The sequence below is a fragment of the Myiozetetes cayanensis genome, unplaced genomic scaffold (assembly GCF_022539395.1).
Source record: "Myiozetetes cayanensis isolate MyiCay16 unplaced genomic scaffold, myiCay2020 scf2-11, whole genome shotgun sequence".
Classification (NCBI taxonomy): Eukaryota; Metazoa; Chordata; class Aves; order Passeriformes; family Tyrannidae; genus Myiozetetes; species Myiozetetes cayanensis.
In genome coordinates this window covers 90,932,844-90,947,698 of record NW_026087411.1, presented here as the reverse complement: position 1 = coordinate 90,947,698, position 14,855 = coordinate 90,932,844, and the positions used below count along the sequence as shown (strand labels likewise).

At 37.4% G+C, this 14,855-nt stretch overlaps 1 protein-coding gene across 1 annotated transcript in view; it reads left to right on the top strand.

Moving 5' to 3' along the window:
* FAM83B (family with sequence similarity 83 member B) overlaps positions 1-10,825 on the top strand; it is a 42,141-nt gene extending 31,316 nt beyond the window's left edge. The window contains exons 3-4 of the mRNA XM_050316129.1: positions 6,115-6,239; positions 8,340-10,825. Coding sequence (XP_050172086.1) covers positions 6,115-6,239; positions 8,340-10,698 — 2,484 coding nt within the window. The 3' untranslated portion in view covers positions 10,699-10,825. The remainder of the gene's footprint in view (positions 1-6,114; positions 6,240-8,339) is intronic.
* The last annotated feature ends 4,030 nt before the right edge of the window (positions 10,826-14,855 follow it).

Genomic DNA, 14,855 nt, shown 5'->3' with positions numbered 1-14,855 from the left:
GCATACTTCATTTAATGATCTTTTTTCAGGTTATGCATTAAAATACTTTAAGAGGCCCAAGACTCTATTTTATTAGTGTTTTCCTGAAAATCTGTATTACCACATCTGCGAATTATGTCTTAGACAGTATTACTTTTAGACATTAAATACATAATTTTACCCTCTAAGAGAGATAACAACGTGACTAACATTTATATTTTTCACTAGATGTCCTGCACTGCCCTAATATTTAACAGAGGTTGGAACTGGTGTAAATGCTTCATAAATACTTCTAGATTTACTCTACTGCGAGTAGTACTGAAGAAGTTCCAACCTGAAGGGAAGTTATAGCCAGGTGGGAGTTGGTCTCTTCTCCCAGGCAACCAACAACAGGACAAGGGGACATGGGCTCAAGCTCTGCCAGGGGAAGTTTAGGTTAGATGTTAGGAAGAAATTCTTTACAGAGAGGGTGATCAGGCATTGGAACGGCCTGCCCAGAGAGGTGGTGGATTCACCATCCCTGGAGGTTTTTAAAAAGAGATTGGACATGGCCCTTAGTGCCATGATATAGTAATTAGAGTTGGATCAGGGGTTGGACTTGATGATCTTGGAGGTCTTTTCCAACCCAATCTATTCTATGATTCTATGATTCTATGTTGTCAGTCTCTTTGCAAAGCTCTGAGCACTGCCTTGGCTGAACTTCTGTATAGATCCATTTACATTCCCTTGCTTCTGTAACTAGTTAAGCCATGTTCATACCAGGCAAAAATATTATAAAAGCTCTTCTTAGCAGCACCTATTTTAAGAACCCAGTCCAAAAATCAGATAGAGTTGTGGTATATTTTTGAGGATAAAGAGGACTTTTTAGTAGGGAGCAAACCTGTATTTTATACCAATTCTTACTCTGAAGTGTTGACTTAAGTCCTTAAAAGTATTCCCACTCAGAAAAACAGTGCTTGTTTCTTGTGTATGAGTGTGTGGGATTGCACTCTGGTGGCCTAATGTACAGAGCTGTGGGAACTTCTGGAAAGAAAAACCAAAACCCTGACAGTCTATAAACACTAGTCATGATTGCCTTATGAAGTCAGTATTTGGCAATATTTACATACTCTGGAACTTGAGATACCACCTTTTGCTGATTACTCTATGCTGTAGAGGTTGCAAAGTATGGTCTGTGTGTATATATGGAATGGGGTTTGTCCTTCCAAAACAAAAGAAATTACAACCATGCATTTCAAGTGTTATCTCAAAAATGCCACACTATGAATTTTCAGATTAATTCCGTGAATTTGTATCTACAGCTTTTTCAAAAGTTTAACTTCTTTTGAGTGGATTTGAGGTTGTCTTTTTAATACAGTTTTGTAGACCTATAGGTATTTATGTTGTGGTTGAAAGAATTAATATACATACATTAGATTGTATTTTATATGGATTAGTCTGGAATCGAGAGGTTTGAACATGGCCTCTTCAGTGACATTGTGTTTTATATGTTTCTGTTTTGTAACAGTAGGAGGAATAAATCTTCACTCTGCAAGGTTTACTTAGAATGCTTTGAGTTTTATCAGAAAATAAAAAATATATGTCAAAAAGCTAAGCAGTAATCCTATTGTGTGCTGCGTTTCCAGTTTAGCTTGTAATAAAGCTGTTCAAATTAATGGTCTTCTCATCCAAGTGCTACTCCCAGTGACTGTTGCTCTGAGAATAGCAGCTTACTGCTGTGGTAACTGCTGCACCTTTCTAGAGGATAAAGAGAAACTGGAGATGACTATAAGGAACAGTCAGTACTCAGAGATGTTTTCTCCCTTTCCCTTTTCCCCACCACCTCAAGGTTCAGTGAAAAAAGATTCAGAAAAAAAAATAAATACCTTCAACTTTTTGTTCTTTTGGCTTTCAGTCTTCCCCTTTTGTTCAGTGAAGGCAAGAAGAAGACAGGGTTATATGGATCTGTTTGTTTTCCTGAGATGTAGCACCAGCAGCATCAGCCTTATTATTCCCTAGCATGATTTGGTTCAGTCTTGTCAGAGTATGGCTGATGCTTCTTAGGCTATACACTCATGATGACTTTTTGTAAAGCTTTTCTGACCCTACACCTTTTCTCCCTCTTCTTCTCTCCCTTTGAATCAGTGAAAAATGAGATGCAATGATGAGCGAAACTGTATTTTTTAATTCAGATTTACAATTTAGTAGTCTTCTATATGGAAAAAAGAGGATTTTGTTCATAAATCTGCATTAAATGTCTACGCAGCCAGTTTTTCTCATCTGTAGTCTGACTTCATATCAGGACAGGTTTCGCTCTTTATTGAAAGATATAATTGAAGAAATGGATAGATTACATTTTCTGTAATTATTTTGTGAATTCCATATAGGAGAATGTGAAATCAGAGGTTTACTAGGAGCTTTTTAGTCGTTTAGTCTTTCCTATGGCATGTTTTCTTATGGGTTGCTTACTTTCCTATAGCTTTTTTAGTCTTTCCTACAGCATGTTTTCTTGTGGGTTGTTTACTTAAGGGCTGTTCATCTTAACATCACCAGTGCAACTCAACTCAGATAAATAATTATTTTCCTACACTTTCTCATTTTTTCTCTGGTTTCATTTGTTTCCTGACTGTACTATATTTATCCTTAGTAATTACTGCATTTCTTTTTTTTTTTTTTTCTCTACCTAATATTCTTTTGATTAACTTTGTCACTGCTCTGACTTATTCGGTCAGCAATTCCTTTGCACTGAAGATGAAGAGTTGTTACAGAGTTGTTACAGATTCAGACTTTTTTTCAGGTGATTTTTCAGAAACTAATAACTAAATTTTTTTAGGTTTTTTTTCTGCTACTGACAGGTACTGCAGCAAACTGTGGAACAGATTTGCCCTGCAAGGCAGCAATCCCCAGAGCCATCAGAATGCTCAGTGTATTTTGGATTAGAAATGAAAAACCAATGTAGTAGGCAGTGGCATTGCCTACAATAAGAAGTCATCCCAGCTCCTGACAAAGATCTGACACAGATCTTTGTGTTGTATTTGATATGAAGTGACATGTGGTGGAGGTTCTATGCTCTTCAGAAACCTATGTTTACTCCTCTGTCAATATTGAAAAAACATTTTGCTGCAAGATGGTATTGAAAGCAATTAGGCAGGAACTGTTTATCTCCTGATAACTCTGCTCAGTATTTTTGATGAATTGCAGGAAAGAGAAAGTGTAACCACTAATGAATTGATTTTAGTTTCCTTTTGGGAAGTCTGCTTCCAGATATGTGTGTTTAAATGCATAGTGGGAGCTGCTCTTGAGATCTGCTTGCAGCCTGTTTTTTCACACCAGTGTTATCAAAATCATAAAAATTTTCCAATACTTTCCCACCTAAGTCACATTTAGTTATTGAATAGTCATGCACAGCATGATGTTGTATCTGTGAGCAAAATTCTGTGGCAAGGGCCAGACCCCAGTCAAGGCTTGAGTGGTTATTGAATGAGATTCAAACAGAAGCAAACTTGAAAACTACTTAGCATTTGTACAGCATATATATATGTGTATATATATATATATGTATGTGGTTAATAGCTCCTTTTTTCCTTTTTAAACTGGCAGTCTGTCACAAGTGGAGTCCCCCAGGGATCAATACTGAGCCCAATGCTGTTTAATATCCTCATAAGTGATCTGGAAGATGGGATTTAGTATACACTGACAAAGTTTGCTAGTGGTACCAAACTGAGTGGATAAGTGGACGCTTCAGAAGGGAAATCCACCCTGAGGATCTGGGTTAGCTTTAAGAGTGGGCTAAAAAGAACCTTATGAAGTTCAGCAAAGACGAGGGTGAGGTCTTGCACCTGGGAGAACATAATCCAGGAGTGCTGCACAGGCTGGGGTAGACCCAGCTGGGTAGTGACTCTGTGGAAAGGGACCAGGGATTCCATGGACAACAAGGTTAATGTGAGTGAGCAGTGTTCTGTTCCAGCAAAGAAAGCCAACAGGATGCAGGGCTGCATCAAGGAGCGCATCACCAGCAGAGATAAAGAATTCAGCATCCCACTCCACCCAACAACTGTCAGGCCACACTTGGAATACTGTGTTCAGTTTTGGTCCCCACTACTTAAAAGAGGTGAGAACAGGGTGGAGAGGGTCCAGGGAAGGGCCGCAAAGATGATCCAAAGACTGGGAAGCTGCCATATGAGGAAAGGCTGAGAGAATTTAGTTGTTTCAGCCTTAAGAGGAGAAGGGGAGACCTTATCACCATTTTCCAGTATGGAAAGGGTAGCTACAAAGAGGATGGAGACTCCTTTTTTGCAAGGAGTCACATGGAAAAGACGAGGGGTATTGGGAACAAGTTACTCCTGGAGAGATTCCAGTTGAACACAAGAGGAAATTTTGTCACGATGAGAATGGTCAGCCATTGAAATAATCTCCCCGGGGTAGTGGTGGATTCCTCAGCTGGACACTTCTAAGATTCAGCTGGACAGGTGTTGGTCCATCTTGTCCAAGCTGTGCTTTTACCAAGAAAGGTTGGATCAGATGATCCTTGAGGTAATCTGTTACTCTGTGACCTATTATATCTTAGAGAAGAGAGGTCCAGGATAATGAATAATATTACTAATAAGGAACAATATGAGAAAATTGACTGTTTTTCCTTTAAAACAGTTAGCTAAATATTAGGTAAACATCCATTTTCTTCTTTGTGAATATTTTTGACAGCAAGTACAGGGTGAGTAATTGAACACTGACAAAAACAGTGTCTACAAATAAAAAGTGCTGAAATGAAATGTTTAAGGCAACTATACTCGCTGTACTAATTTATATTAAAGAGTTTTTCCTGATCAAAATAAATGTCTAATGGGGGTTATGTGGCTCTCTCTGAGATGATAGTGTACAGTGGTACATAAAAAGAGGTTAGAGCTTGTTTCCCATTCATCATTTGGGTGTCATTTAACTGGATAGACCGGATAGCTATCCTGAAACTGCAACCACTGGATGCTTTAAATATTCCCAAGTGTCCTACAACCTCCTTTTGGATGAGAGAGAAGAACCTCTGTTTGGCTTCAAAAAACTCCATTCATAAATAAATTACTGCTTTACCCACAATTATGCAGTGGTGAGTGACACACTGCAGTAAGCCTAAAGATGAAACCAAATAGGAATATGAAGCCCAGCATTACATACTAAATGGGGCTTGTAATTCAGCATGTGTGTATTTACTGCTTCTGATCCTAAGTGGAATGCATTGTAACAATATATCCTCAAATATGGTCTGTATTTTGTATGATTATTTAAAGTATGCATTCCTGGCACATAATTAGAGGTTTTGAAGCTGGTGAAGAATGCTGGATGAACTGTGCAGGAAAAGGAAGTGTTATGTGAGGAAGGTGAGCATGATCTCTGCCACATATCATGTTCTCATCTGGTACCTACCAAGGGAGGAAAAGACTGCAGGATAGAGGAATCAGGATAGAAAAGCTGCAAGGGGAAAAATACTGAAGAGATAGAAAGGAAAAAGGAGAACAGAGAAAGCAGTGACTACAATTTAAAAAAAAGAAAAATTAATGTAAATTTTACTCCTTTTTTAGGTATGCCTATATTTCAATTCATGAGAAGAAACAACTTTTTTTTTTTTTAATATAATATGGTAATTTTCAAGTCATTAACCTTGCTTGTGCCCTCAGCATTCCAATTTCCCAAGTGATATCCTGTCCAATACCAATCAGACCTTATCTCAGTAAGATTTGATGTGTTCAACTAAAATGTCTTTAGGCCAATGTTACTTGTTATAGTAATTATACTCTTTAGCTGAGATAGTTGGAAATCTTATATATATGTGCAGTAGATGATGGAAAGAATTTTTTTTACAGTACAAAACCTCTTTCCCTTGTTGAAGACTTCTTGTACCAGAACCTCATTTCTAGAAGTGGTGGGCATGGAAAAGTGGAATTTACTTTTCTGTGGCCTATGGAATCTCATCAGTCTCGAAGACAAAGCAGTAACTTGCCATTTTGAGTCCCTAGGCAGCAAGTTGGATCAGAGTTTACTTTCCTGCAGAGTTTATTACTATGCAATAATGTAACTTTTCTTCTACTGTTCCTCTGAATTTTAACCCCCTACATGCTAATATGGACTGTAGTAGACCAAGTAAAGTATTTTGATTGTCTTTTTCAGAACATGAGGGTGCGGACAGTGAAAGGACAAGATTATTATTCTAAAACAGGAGCAAAATTCCATGGAAAAATGGAACAAAAATTCATTCTTGTTGACTGTAAGAAAGTCATATATGGTTCCTACAGGTAAGATCAGTCACTGAAGTGTCCATAGCAAACCTGTCATCTCGGTATTACTGCTATGGCAAATTTGGTCTTTTTCCTATTTGTAAAAATTCTTGCAGGGAAGCACATGGGTTAATTAGATTATCTTTTCTGTAATTTAACAGGTTATCAAAGATACTTATTGCTAACTAGCCTCAAAGATCCTCTCTTCATTTTTCACAAATAAGAAATAAGGGATGTAGGTTTTGCCAAACCTAAAAAGTTGGTGAAAAGGGAGAAAAATCCTGATTTGTCTTATATTGCCTGAATTGTTCTCATTTAACATTCACTCCAGAAAAGGCCACCAAAATTATTTTATAAGCTATCTTGGATAGTTCCTCCACATAATAATCTTCTAAAGTTAACATTAAAGTCTGACTGTGTGGCACTCAATGGTGGTCAAATTCAGAATTTCCCAGGTCTCTCTTTATGATTGACTGAGTTTCTCTGTTCTGCTTTCCATTTTATTTCCAGTGTATGTGTGCAAAGCGGAAGAATTTACAGCTTTGCAGAGCTGGAAAAAAACTAAGCTAAGGCAGGGACAGTTTTAATTCACACATTATTAAATATTTTCCTTTTTTTTATGCTATACTTTTCTCCTTTGGCCTACTGAATTAGTTTCTGTCAGCATAGTGTCTGGGTACCAAATCCACAGCCCCTGCCTTTCATAGATTTCCACCACGGTAAGCTTTTGAAAATCTGACTTTTTATTTCCTCCGAGACTCGGACAGCCCCAAATTCAGACTGACATGTATAAATGGTAGTGGGTTAAGTGACAAGTTCATAAATTAATCAGTGTAAGACAGTACAGGGAGAGTCTTGACGTCTACACACAGTGTTAAGATCTGTGAGAATGCAATAGTTTTTTCTCATTTCATTTTGAAAAACAGCACTGCTTTAAGCCCGTGCACCACAGGGGCTGGAATCATCACTTTCTGTAGAAATTAAGCTTGCTTTGTAAAATAATATAGTGATTTATAACAGGAAAGATGAGTCTTTCTGAACTGTCACTCTGAAGTCAATTTAAAGTTTAGGGTTTTTTCTCAAAGATTATGTATTATTCTTAATTATGAAAATCAATAGAAAAAACTTATGCAGCATGATTTCATTTAATCTCAACACACTATTACTTCCTGAAAAATACAAAAATAGCAAAAAAAATTAAATCAGCAAGCTATTTTCATAATACAACAAACCTATTTTCTAATATTCAGATAAAAAGTGCAAATAAAATAAGTCCATTGATTTAATTTAATTTTAGCTTTTTTTTCATCAAAATAGGATTTCAAAACAGGTTTTTTTCTTTGTTGTAATCTAGAAATTGCATGCTTTACCATGATATTAGTTTTGTTTCAATATCCTTAATGCACATATTAATTTATTTTATCTCATTTTGTGGCTGTAAAGTACTTACTTCTACTTAGCTTTGAGCATGTGTTCAGTCTTTTAAAAGAGAGGAAAATTTGTTTCATCAAAGCGTTATCATTGCAAAAAAATATCATATGCAATCCAATTGTTCATATCCAATCCAATGTGCATAGTAGAAAATGTAAACTTTTTAATGATACTGAGCTTCCACTTTTTGAAAATATGTTTAGAATGAAGTACATTCAAAACTGCTGAAGCAGTCCTATGTATTGTTTCAAACCTTGTTGTTTTTTTTCCTCAACATATCCACACAGTAACACTCTCTGACTGAAGACTAAATACAGTGGGTATAGTTAATCCTGCCTTAGTCTTTGTAGAGGTGATTTTTTTCCATTAGGTATTTGTACTTCCCTGTTCTACATTTGTGAATACTTCCTTAGAATACTTTTTATAAGGGCAGGTTATAAGGTTAGTTATAGACTCATTCCTGATCCCACTGAAAGCAGTGGAAAGTTTCCAGCTGAGTTTTATTGGTATTAGATTAGACCTTCTGAGTCTAGATTATATGAATCATTCCCAAATTTTATTTATTTATTTATTTAGAAAGTATTTTTACATACTCCAGGTTTGTGCAAAAACTTCATAGCAAGAAGCACTAGTGTAACACTTTAGCTCAAAAGAACTGCATCTAATGGTCGTTTGTTCTTCTTTCAGCTTTATGTGGTCATTTGAAAAAACCAACCTCAGTATGGTGCAGGTTATCACAGGACAACTCGTTGAATCCTTCGATGAAGAGTTCAGGACACTGTATGCCCGTTCTTCTGTTCCTAGCTCATTTGCTCCAGAACTAGTGCGGGTAAACAGTCACAGGACGCTCTGGGATAATGATACGTACCAACACTCAGTGTCTTCTTTGGCTTCAGTCTCTAGCCAAAGAAACCTTTTTGGTAGGCAAGACAAGGTTCACAAGATAGATCCTGTTTGTTGGAAAACTCGCGGAAGATATGCAGTAAACGAAATAGATAAATATGGCTTGAGAAATCAAGCCTATAATAAGCAACCATTTCATCCAGGTTTTAATGTGCAAAATCCAATCCAGCAGTATCAACCTAGTGAAAAAAATGAGCACTGGAAGAGACATAGTTATGCTGGGGAAAAGCCAGAAAGGACACCTTACCTGTTGCTCAACAGAGCTATTAACAGAGCCAACAATCCATCAAATACTTGGAAAATGCCTTCCGATAGCCTTAGTATTGTTTCTTCGTTACGAGGAGGATATGCAAATAACTACAATATACCCCAGCAAAGTTTTGCTGATCAGTTTTCACGACCAAAAGTAAATCTTGCAGAAAGAAATTCAATTGTGAGGAGGTCTTTTAACGGGACAGATAATCATATCCGCCATCTGCAGCAAAGGATGCCAACCCTGGAACACACAACAAAGTCATTCCTACGTAACTGGCGAATAAAGTCATATTTGAATGATCAAACAGATTATCCTGTAGAGTCTAATGGATCAGCTGTGGGTGAGAGATATGATAGCTATGACACAGCTGAAAATATGAAAGCTCATGCGCTATATTCTCATTCTCGCTTGCGATCGTCATTGGTGTTTCAGCCAACTTTACCTGAACAGCAGGAAGTAAGCAGCTGTGCAAGTTCTTCAAATTCAACTATAATTGGGTCAGAGGGAAGTGCAACACCTAAAGGGACATCTAATCATGCTCTGAGCGTAGAAAATGGAACGGATAATATTTTAGAAGGCCTTAGCACAAACTCCCCTCTTAAATCAGATGCACCAGAAAACCACAGAATTCATGTTGCAGACAACACAAAACCTGCTGTAAATTCAAATGCGGCTGGTGACTCATCACTTTATTTGTACACAACACTGTGTACAGACAAACATTCAGAAAATCTGAAGAACCTTGAGAATGAAAATGCGCTCAAAAGGAGAAGTTTTCCCATGTTTAATTCAAAGTCCATATTGGACCCTGGTGCCAACAAACATGCATCCAATTATGTTTACAGCACATTGACTAGGCATAGACTTAAGCAGCCACTTGGTCCAAAACTTGCAGAAGACATGCTGAAGAGTGCTAAAAGTTTGCACAGTGTGACCAATCACTTGCCGCAGGAGGAGAAGAACCTGAAAGGAGAGATAAAGGGCCCAATTGCTAGCAAGGCAATCTCTATGGCAGTTCTCACTGAAGCAAGCAAGGAGGAGTCTAGTAAGGATTGCACATCAAAGAAAGAAAGTAAGAGTTCCCCAAGTTTTCTAAAGAAAGGATCCCAGAAATTGCGGTCACTTCTTAATCTCACACCAGACAAGAAGGAAAACTTGTCAAAAAACAAAGGTCCTGCCTTTTACAGAATGTGTAGTAGTTCTGACACGTTGGTTTCCGAAGATGAGAATCAAAAACCGAAGATTTCTGAAAATAAGACAGATTCTTCCCCGAGGAGAAAACGAAGCACATCAGCAAATTCCCAAGGGAGCTTGAACAGAAGTAAAGAAGATGTCACTGGGAGCCCAACAAAGTCTCCAAAGTCTCCAAAGTCACCAAAATCTCAAAAACCTCCATCTGATGAAAGCAATAAAATGTGTCCTCTCTTGTGCCCCCTGGAAAGTAAGTTCATCGAAATTGCAGGAGATGCATCTACCCCAAGATTTAACACGGAACAGATTCAGTATCAAGATATGAAGGAAATCTCCACAAATACTACTTCTGAAAGTGCTCCTGTTTCTGCTCTTCAAAGAGCAAGTTCAGTGACACCACAGCTGGCAAGTTCAAAACCCCAAGAGGAGCTGAGATCTCGTTTGAGTGAAAGGCGTGTTTATAGTCGCTTTGAGCCATTCTGTAAGATGGAAAATGCTAGCCAACCTGCAGGAAATGCAGCCAACAGCAGTTCACATCTATCAGATATCAAAAGCAAGGCCTTAGGGAATAATTATGGCAGGAGTAATCACATGGCCAGCTACAACTCAACTGCTTACCATCCGTTGCAGCCTAATGAAAATAAACTGAGAGGATTTATGCAGAAGTTTGGGAATTTCCTACACAAAAGCAAATAAAACTTTTGTTGATTATGTTGAAATACAGCAAGACTAGCAGAACTGGACATAATCTTAACTGGACAAAGACTAGCGGCCAACTTTTGTGCAGCTTACTTGGGTTTCTTCTTCATTTTAGGACGTTGGAACGAATGTACATATTTTTAAAAATAATTATCCTAGAATTGTTATACTTTAATCTTTACAGAAATTCTGTGTCCAGAAGATGCCTCAAGGAAGTTGTTTATAGTGTTTATAATGTAAGATTAATTTTATACATTCTCATATGAAGAAAATACATTCTAGCTTATTGTAAGATTAAGCCTGGGGCAAAAAAGCTTCAGTGTGTTTTTAAACTTCAGGTAATACTATTTCCAAATATTTGCTCTTTAAAAATAGGATAGCACTAGGAATAGCAAATTGTATTTTTTCAGCATTTATGTACACTTTGAAATGATAAACACAGTGTTAATGCATTGTGTGTTACTTATCTTCAAACTAATTTTTGAAAACCTCTTTTAGGTTTCATCTTGTTAATAATTTACCCCAGAGCATCTACTGAACTGTTTGGGCAGCAGGTGGATCTATCTTACTTTATTGAATTTTCCTTGTAATATGATATTTTTCTGAAGTATTTGGCGAACAGATCTGAAAGTGACCTTAATCTGAGCTTTCACAGACTTGTTTATGTGGTTAAACTAGTGTGAATGTAGAATGAACGTTAAAAAAAACCTATTTATAAAAATGATGCCTTGAACATAACTTGCAACTAGTTTAAATTTCAGTGGGTTAATTACATTTGTATAACATGCCAGTATTTAGTAATGTATTCTAAAAAAAAGTTTTTTAGTTATGTTTTTCTATTTGGTGTTAAAAAAAATTGTCTGTGGACTTCCCTTTCTCAGGTAAGTTTTTGAGTTTGACATGCAACGACCTGTTTTAAATGTTGCCAGATATATTTGTAACTATATCTTGAATATGGTATTTTTTAAATAAGATTAAAATTATTAGACTAGGTGTACAAGGGAGATTGCAAGCTCAACCCTGCAATGCTACCTTATGTCAGGATGAGTATTACAGGCCATGAGCAATTAGGCAGCTTAAACTGAGATTCGTAAAAGTCACCATAGCAAACAGTAAGACACCTTTGCTAAGCCAAAGAAAGTATCAGGGAAGGGTGATAGTAGCAAATGTTTAGCTTCAGTGAAGGTACTTAGACTCCTAACTACAGTCTGAGGGACACATTTTGTTTATCCAAGCCTCTGTATCATAACAAATTTCCTGATAATAGGTAACTACAGGGTAGTGCTTACAAAAAACACAGGCATGAGGTTGTGTTTGGCAGCAGCATGGAATCCACTTCTTGTCTGCAGTGTGCATCCAGAACATCCAGCTGGCTTATGCCCTCCTGGATGCGGAGTTTGCTTCTTAGAAGGACTCCATAACCATTTACCTGCCAAATATTCTGTGACAGTCTTTTTCCAAATTCAAAATTTTGGGAAATTTCCCTGCTGAAAGCTTAGAATTCTTATACAGGGTCTTTGTGTTCCAGGAGCATGTTTTAGGAGACAATTTCACTCTTAGATTTGAAAGGTCCCACAGTGTTCTATGGTGGAAGAGAGGTCTTGGCTTCGTTCTTTAGCAGGAAATACCAAAAGGGCATTTCATGCATTGTCTGGGTGAAGTTCATTTGTCTTATTTACCTGTAACCCTGGGAAGAGATTTTATGTGGAAATCTACTTCTCCCTGAGAAACTGTTCTGGTTCCTATGAAGTCATTGTAGCTATTATAAAAAGCAGTGTCAGCTTTTTATTCAAACTGTTTCTCGGACAACTTTATTAGGCTAATGCATCATAGCAGTAACTGTTTCACTGTGGGGATGGTTTTTATTTTTGAGACTGACAGTCCTGTGTCTCAATCTTCTGCTGGAAGTTTAGGTCTCCCCTTTACCTGTGATCACAGAAAAGATTTTATGAATTTCTTGATGAACACTGGTGAGCTTGTTCACTCCTTAATGAAATGCTGTAGTTAGTATTTTTCCCAAATGAACATTTGTACTTATATATGCTGTCCCAATCACGGTAACATTTTCAGCCCCAAGACAAGGAGTGTCTTAGTACTCCAGGCATGTTTCCAGCATAGGCATAACATACTTCCACAGCTGTGCAGCCAACAGCAATACCCTACTGTACTTTTTAAGACTTTTAATATTTTCTAGCTGGGCAGACAATTACCCAGGATAGTGCCTAAAGTGACAGTGCAGGTGGTGCTAAAAATGGTAGGGGTAGGTTTTAGGAGGATCTTTAGTTTTCCCTCATACTCTTACAATCTCTGACATATGCTTGTAGGCAGAACTATATTTGGGGAGGAAATGAGAGAGGGAGAACAAGGGTCTTGGGGCAAGTTTTGAAGTAACAGTGCTTTTCATTTTGTAGTTAACTTTGGGAAACCTATACTGATGCAATTTGAAAATATTTTACTGTATTTTTCAAAGTAGATTGCTAATTAGAGAATCCTGAGATGGCAGATATTTTAATTTAACAAGTCATCTATGTTTATTTATATTGCTGTTTTGTTCCTGCACAGAAGATTTAAGAGCCTTCAGTGAAGAGCCTGCTCATAGACTTGATAATGCAAAAATAAAAAAAATCTCAGTGGAACTAGCTTTTTTTTTTTTTTTCATTTTCAAATCTCTTTTCAGAGATCCCACATAGGAATGTTGCTACATTAAGGCTTGATCCAAGGTTAATTGAAATTAATTCCGTGGACCTCAGGGGAAGTAGGATCAGACACTCAAATGTACTGACGTCACTATTTTTAGACATGTTACAAGACCCAGTGTTGCTTAGGGAGCATAAGGCTCAGTCTGACACCATGGGAGGAGAGGTCTAATGCCGTCTGCCATTACAGCTTTGAAGATTGGGAAGCACACTGGGGAGGTCCACAGGTGCTGCAAGGACTGAGTGTTCATTTGTTCCCTCCAGAATGTGTGTTAAAGGTGGGAAAGTGCTCACCCAGTACTGTCTGATTTGCCTCCTGTCTCTGTGGAGACCAAGTTGTCCACAAAATAAAAGCAAAAATATAGGAAAAGATACTTGTATCAGCAGAGAAAAAGGATGTGCAGATTTCTGGAGGGGACAGTAGAGTTTATATTTTGGAATGTCTTTTTCCCAAAGCTTGTCTTGATGTTTCTGCTTTTCCAGGGAGATGCATTTCATTCGGTGTGGCCTAAATGCGCTTTGCACATGTCAAGTTTTACACCCTGCACACACCCAGTGCACTCCCAGTTTTGTAAGGCTGTGAAGTAATGGCTGTTGCCGTGTGTGATGGTCATTTGGCCATATGGCTTGGGAGTTGTGAAACATAAAAAATGTCATGTCATTTCCACATTAAATTAGCACTGTCATAGACCTCTGAGGCTGTGCAAAAGCTGATCAGAGTTATACAGTGCTGAGAGTGGCCCTCGGGAGCACCGTCAGTAGTAGAGGGCAGTGCAGGTGGGAGATGCAGGCTCTTCATACAGTGCCCCTTCAATTTGCATCATAAATAAACCACCCCTACATGCAGTCATAATAACCAGTGAATAAATTGCTTCATTTCTTCAGCCTCATAATAAACAGCTTTCACTGCCTCTCAGATTGCAAAATTGTTGGTTGTTCTCCTATTAATTACCTTGCACCACACTCTTTATTCGTGCTAACAAACATGAATTAGATGTGAAGAAAGATTATAAATTAAGAAAAAGTAAGTTTCCAGCTGTCTAATAAATGAGGGTAGTAGTATTTGTTACAAACCTTGAGAGAAACAAAAAGCTTATCAGGCAATAGGTGTTCATGCATATGTGAAAAATTATTATTCATAGAAAACAACAGTTTGATCATTTTTCAGCTTTCTGAAAAGTATTTGAAAATGTGGTTTATAAGACATCATAAGAAAAATAATACCAAAATCTGTTGCAAGACAATGTAAAAATAAAATTTAAATTTGCTCTACTAAGCTGTATGATAAATACTTTTTTTTTTTCATTTGTGGGTAAGCTGAAAAACCAACAAGTAGCTTTACAACTATGTAGAGAGATCAGTAAGGTTACTGTGGTAATCACGGCAATTTATTCTTCATATCAGTCTTGTACAGCACAGTACAGTATTTGGGGTTTTTTTAGTTTTCCTTTAAGTCAG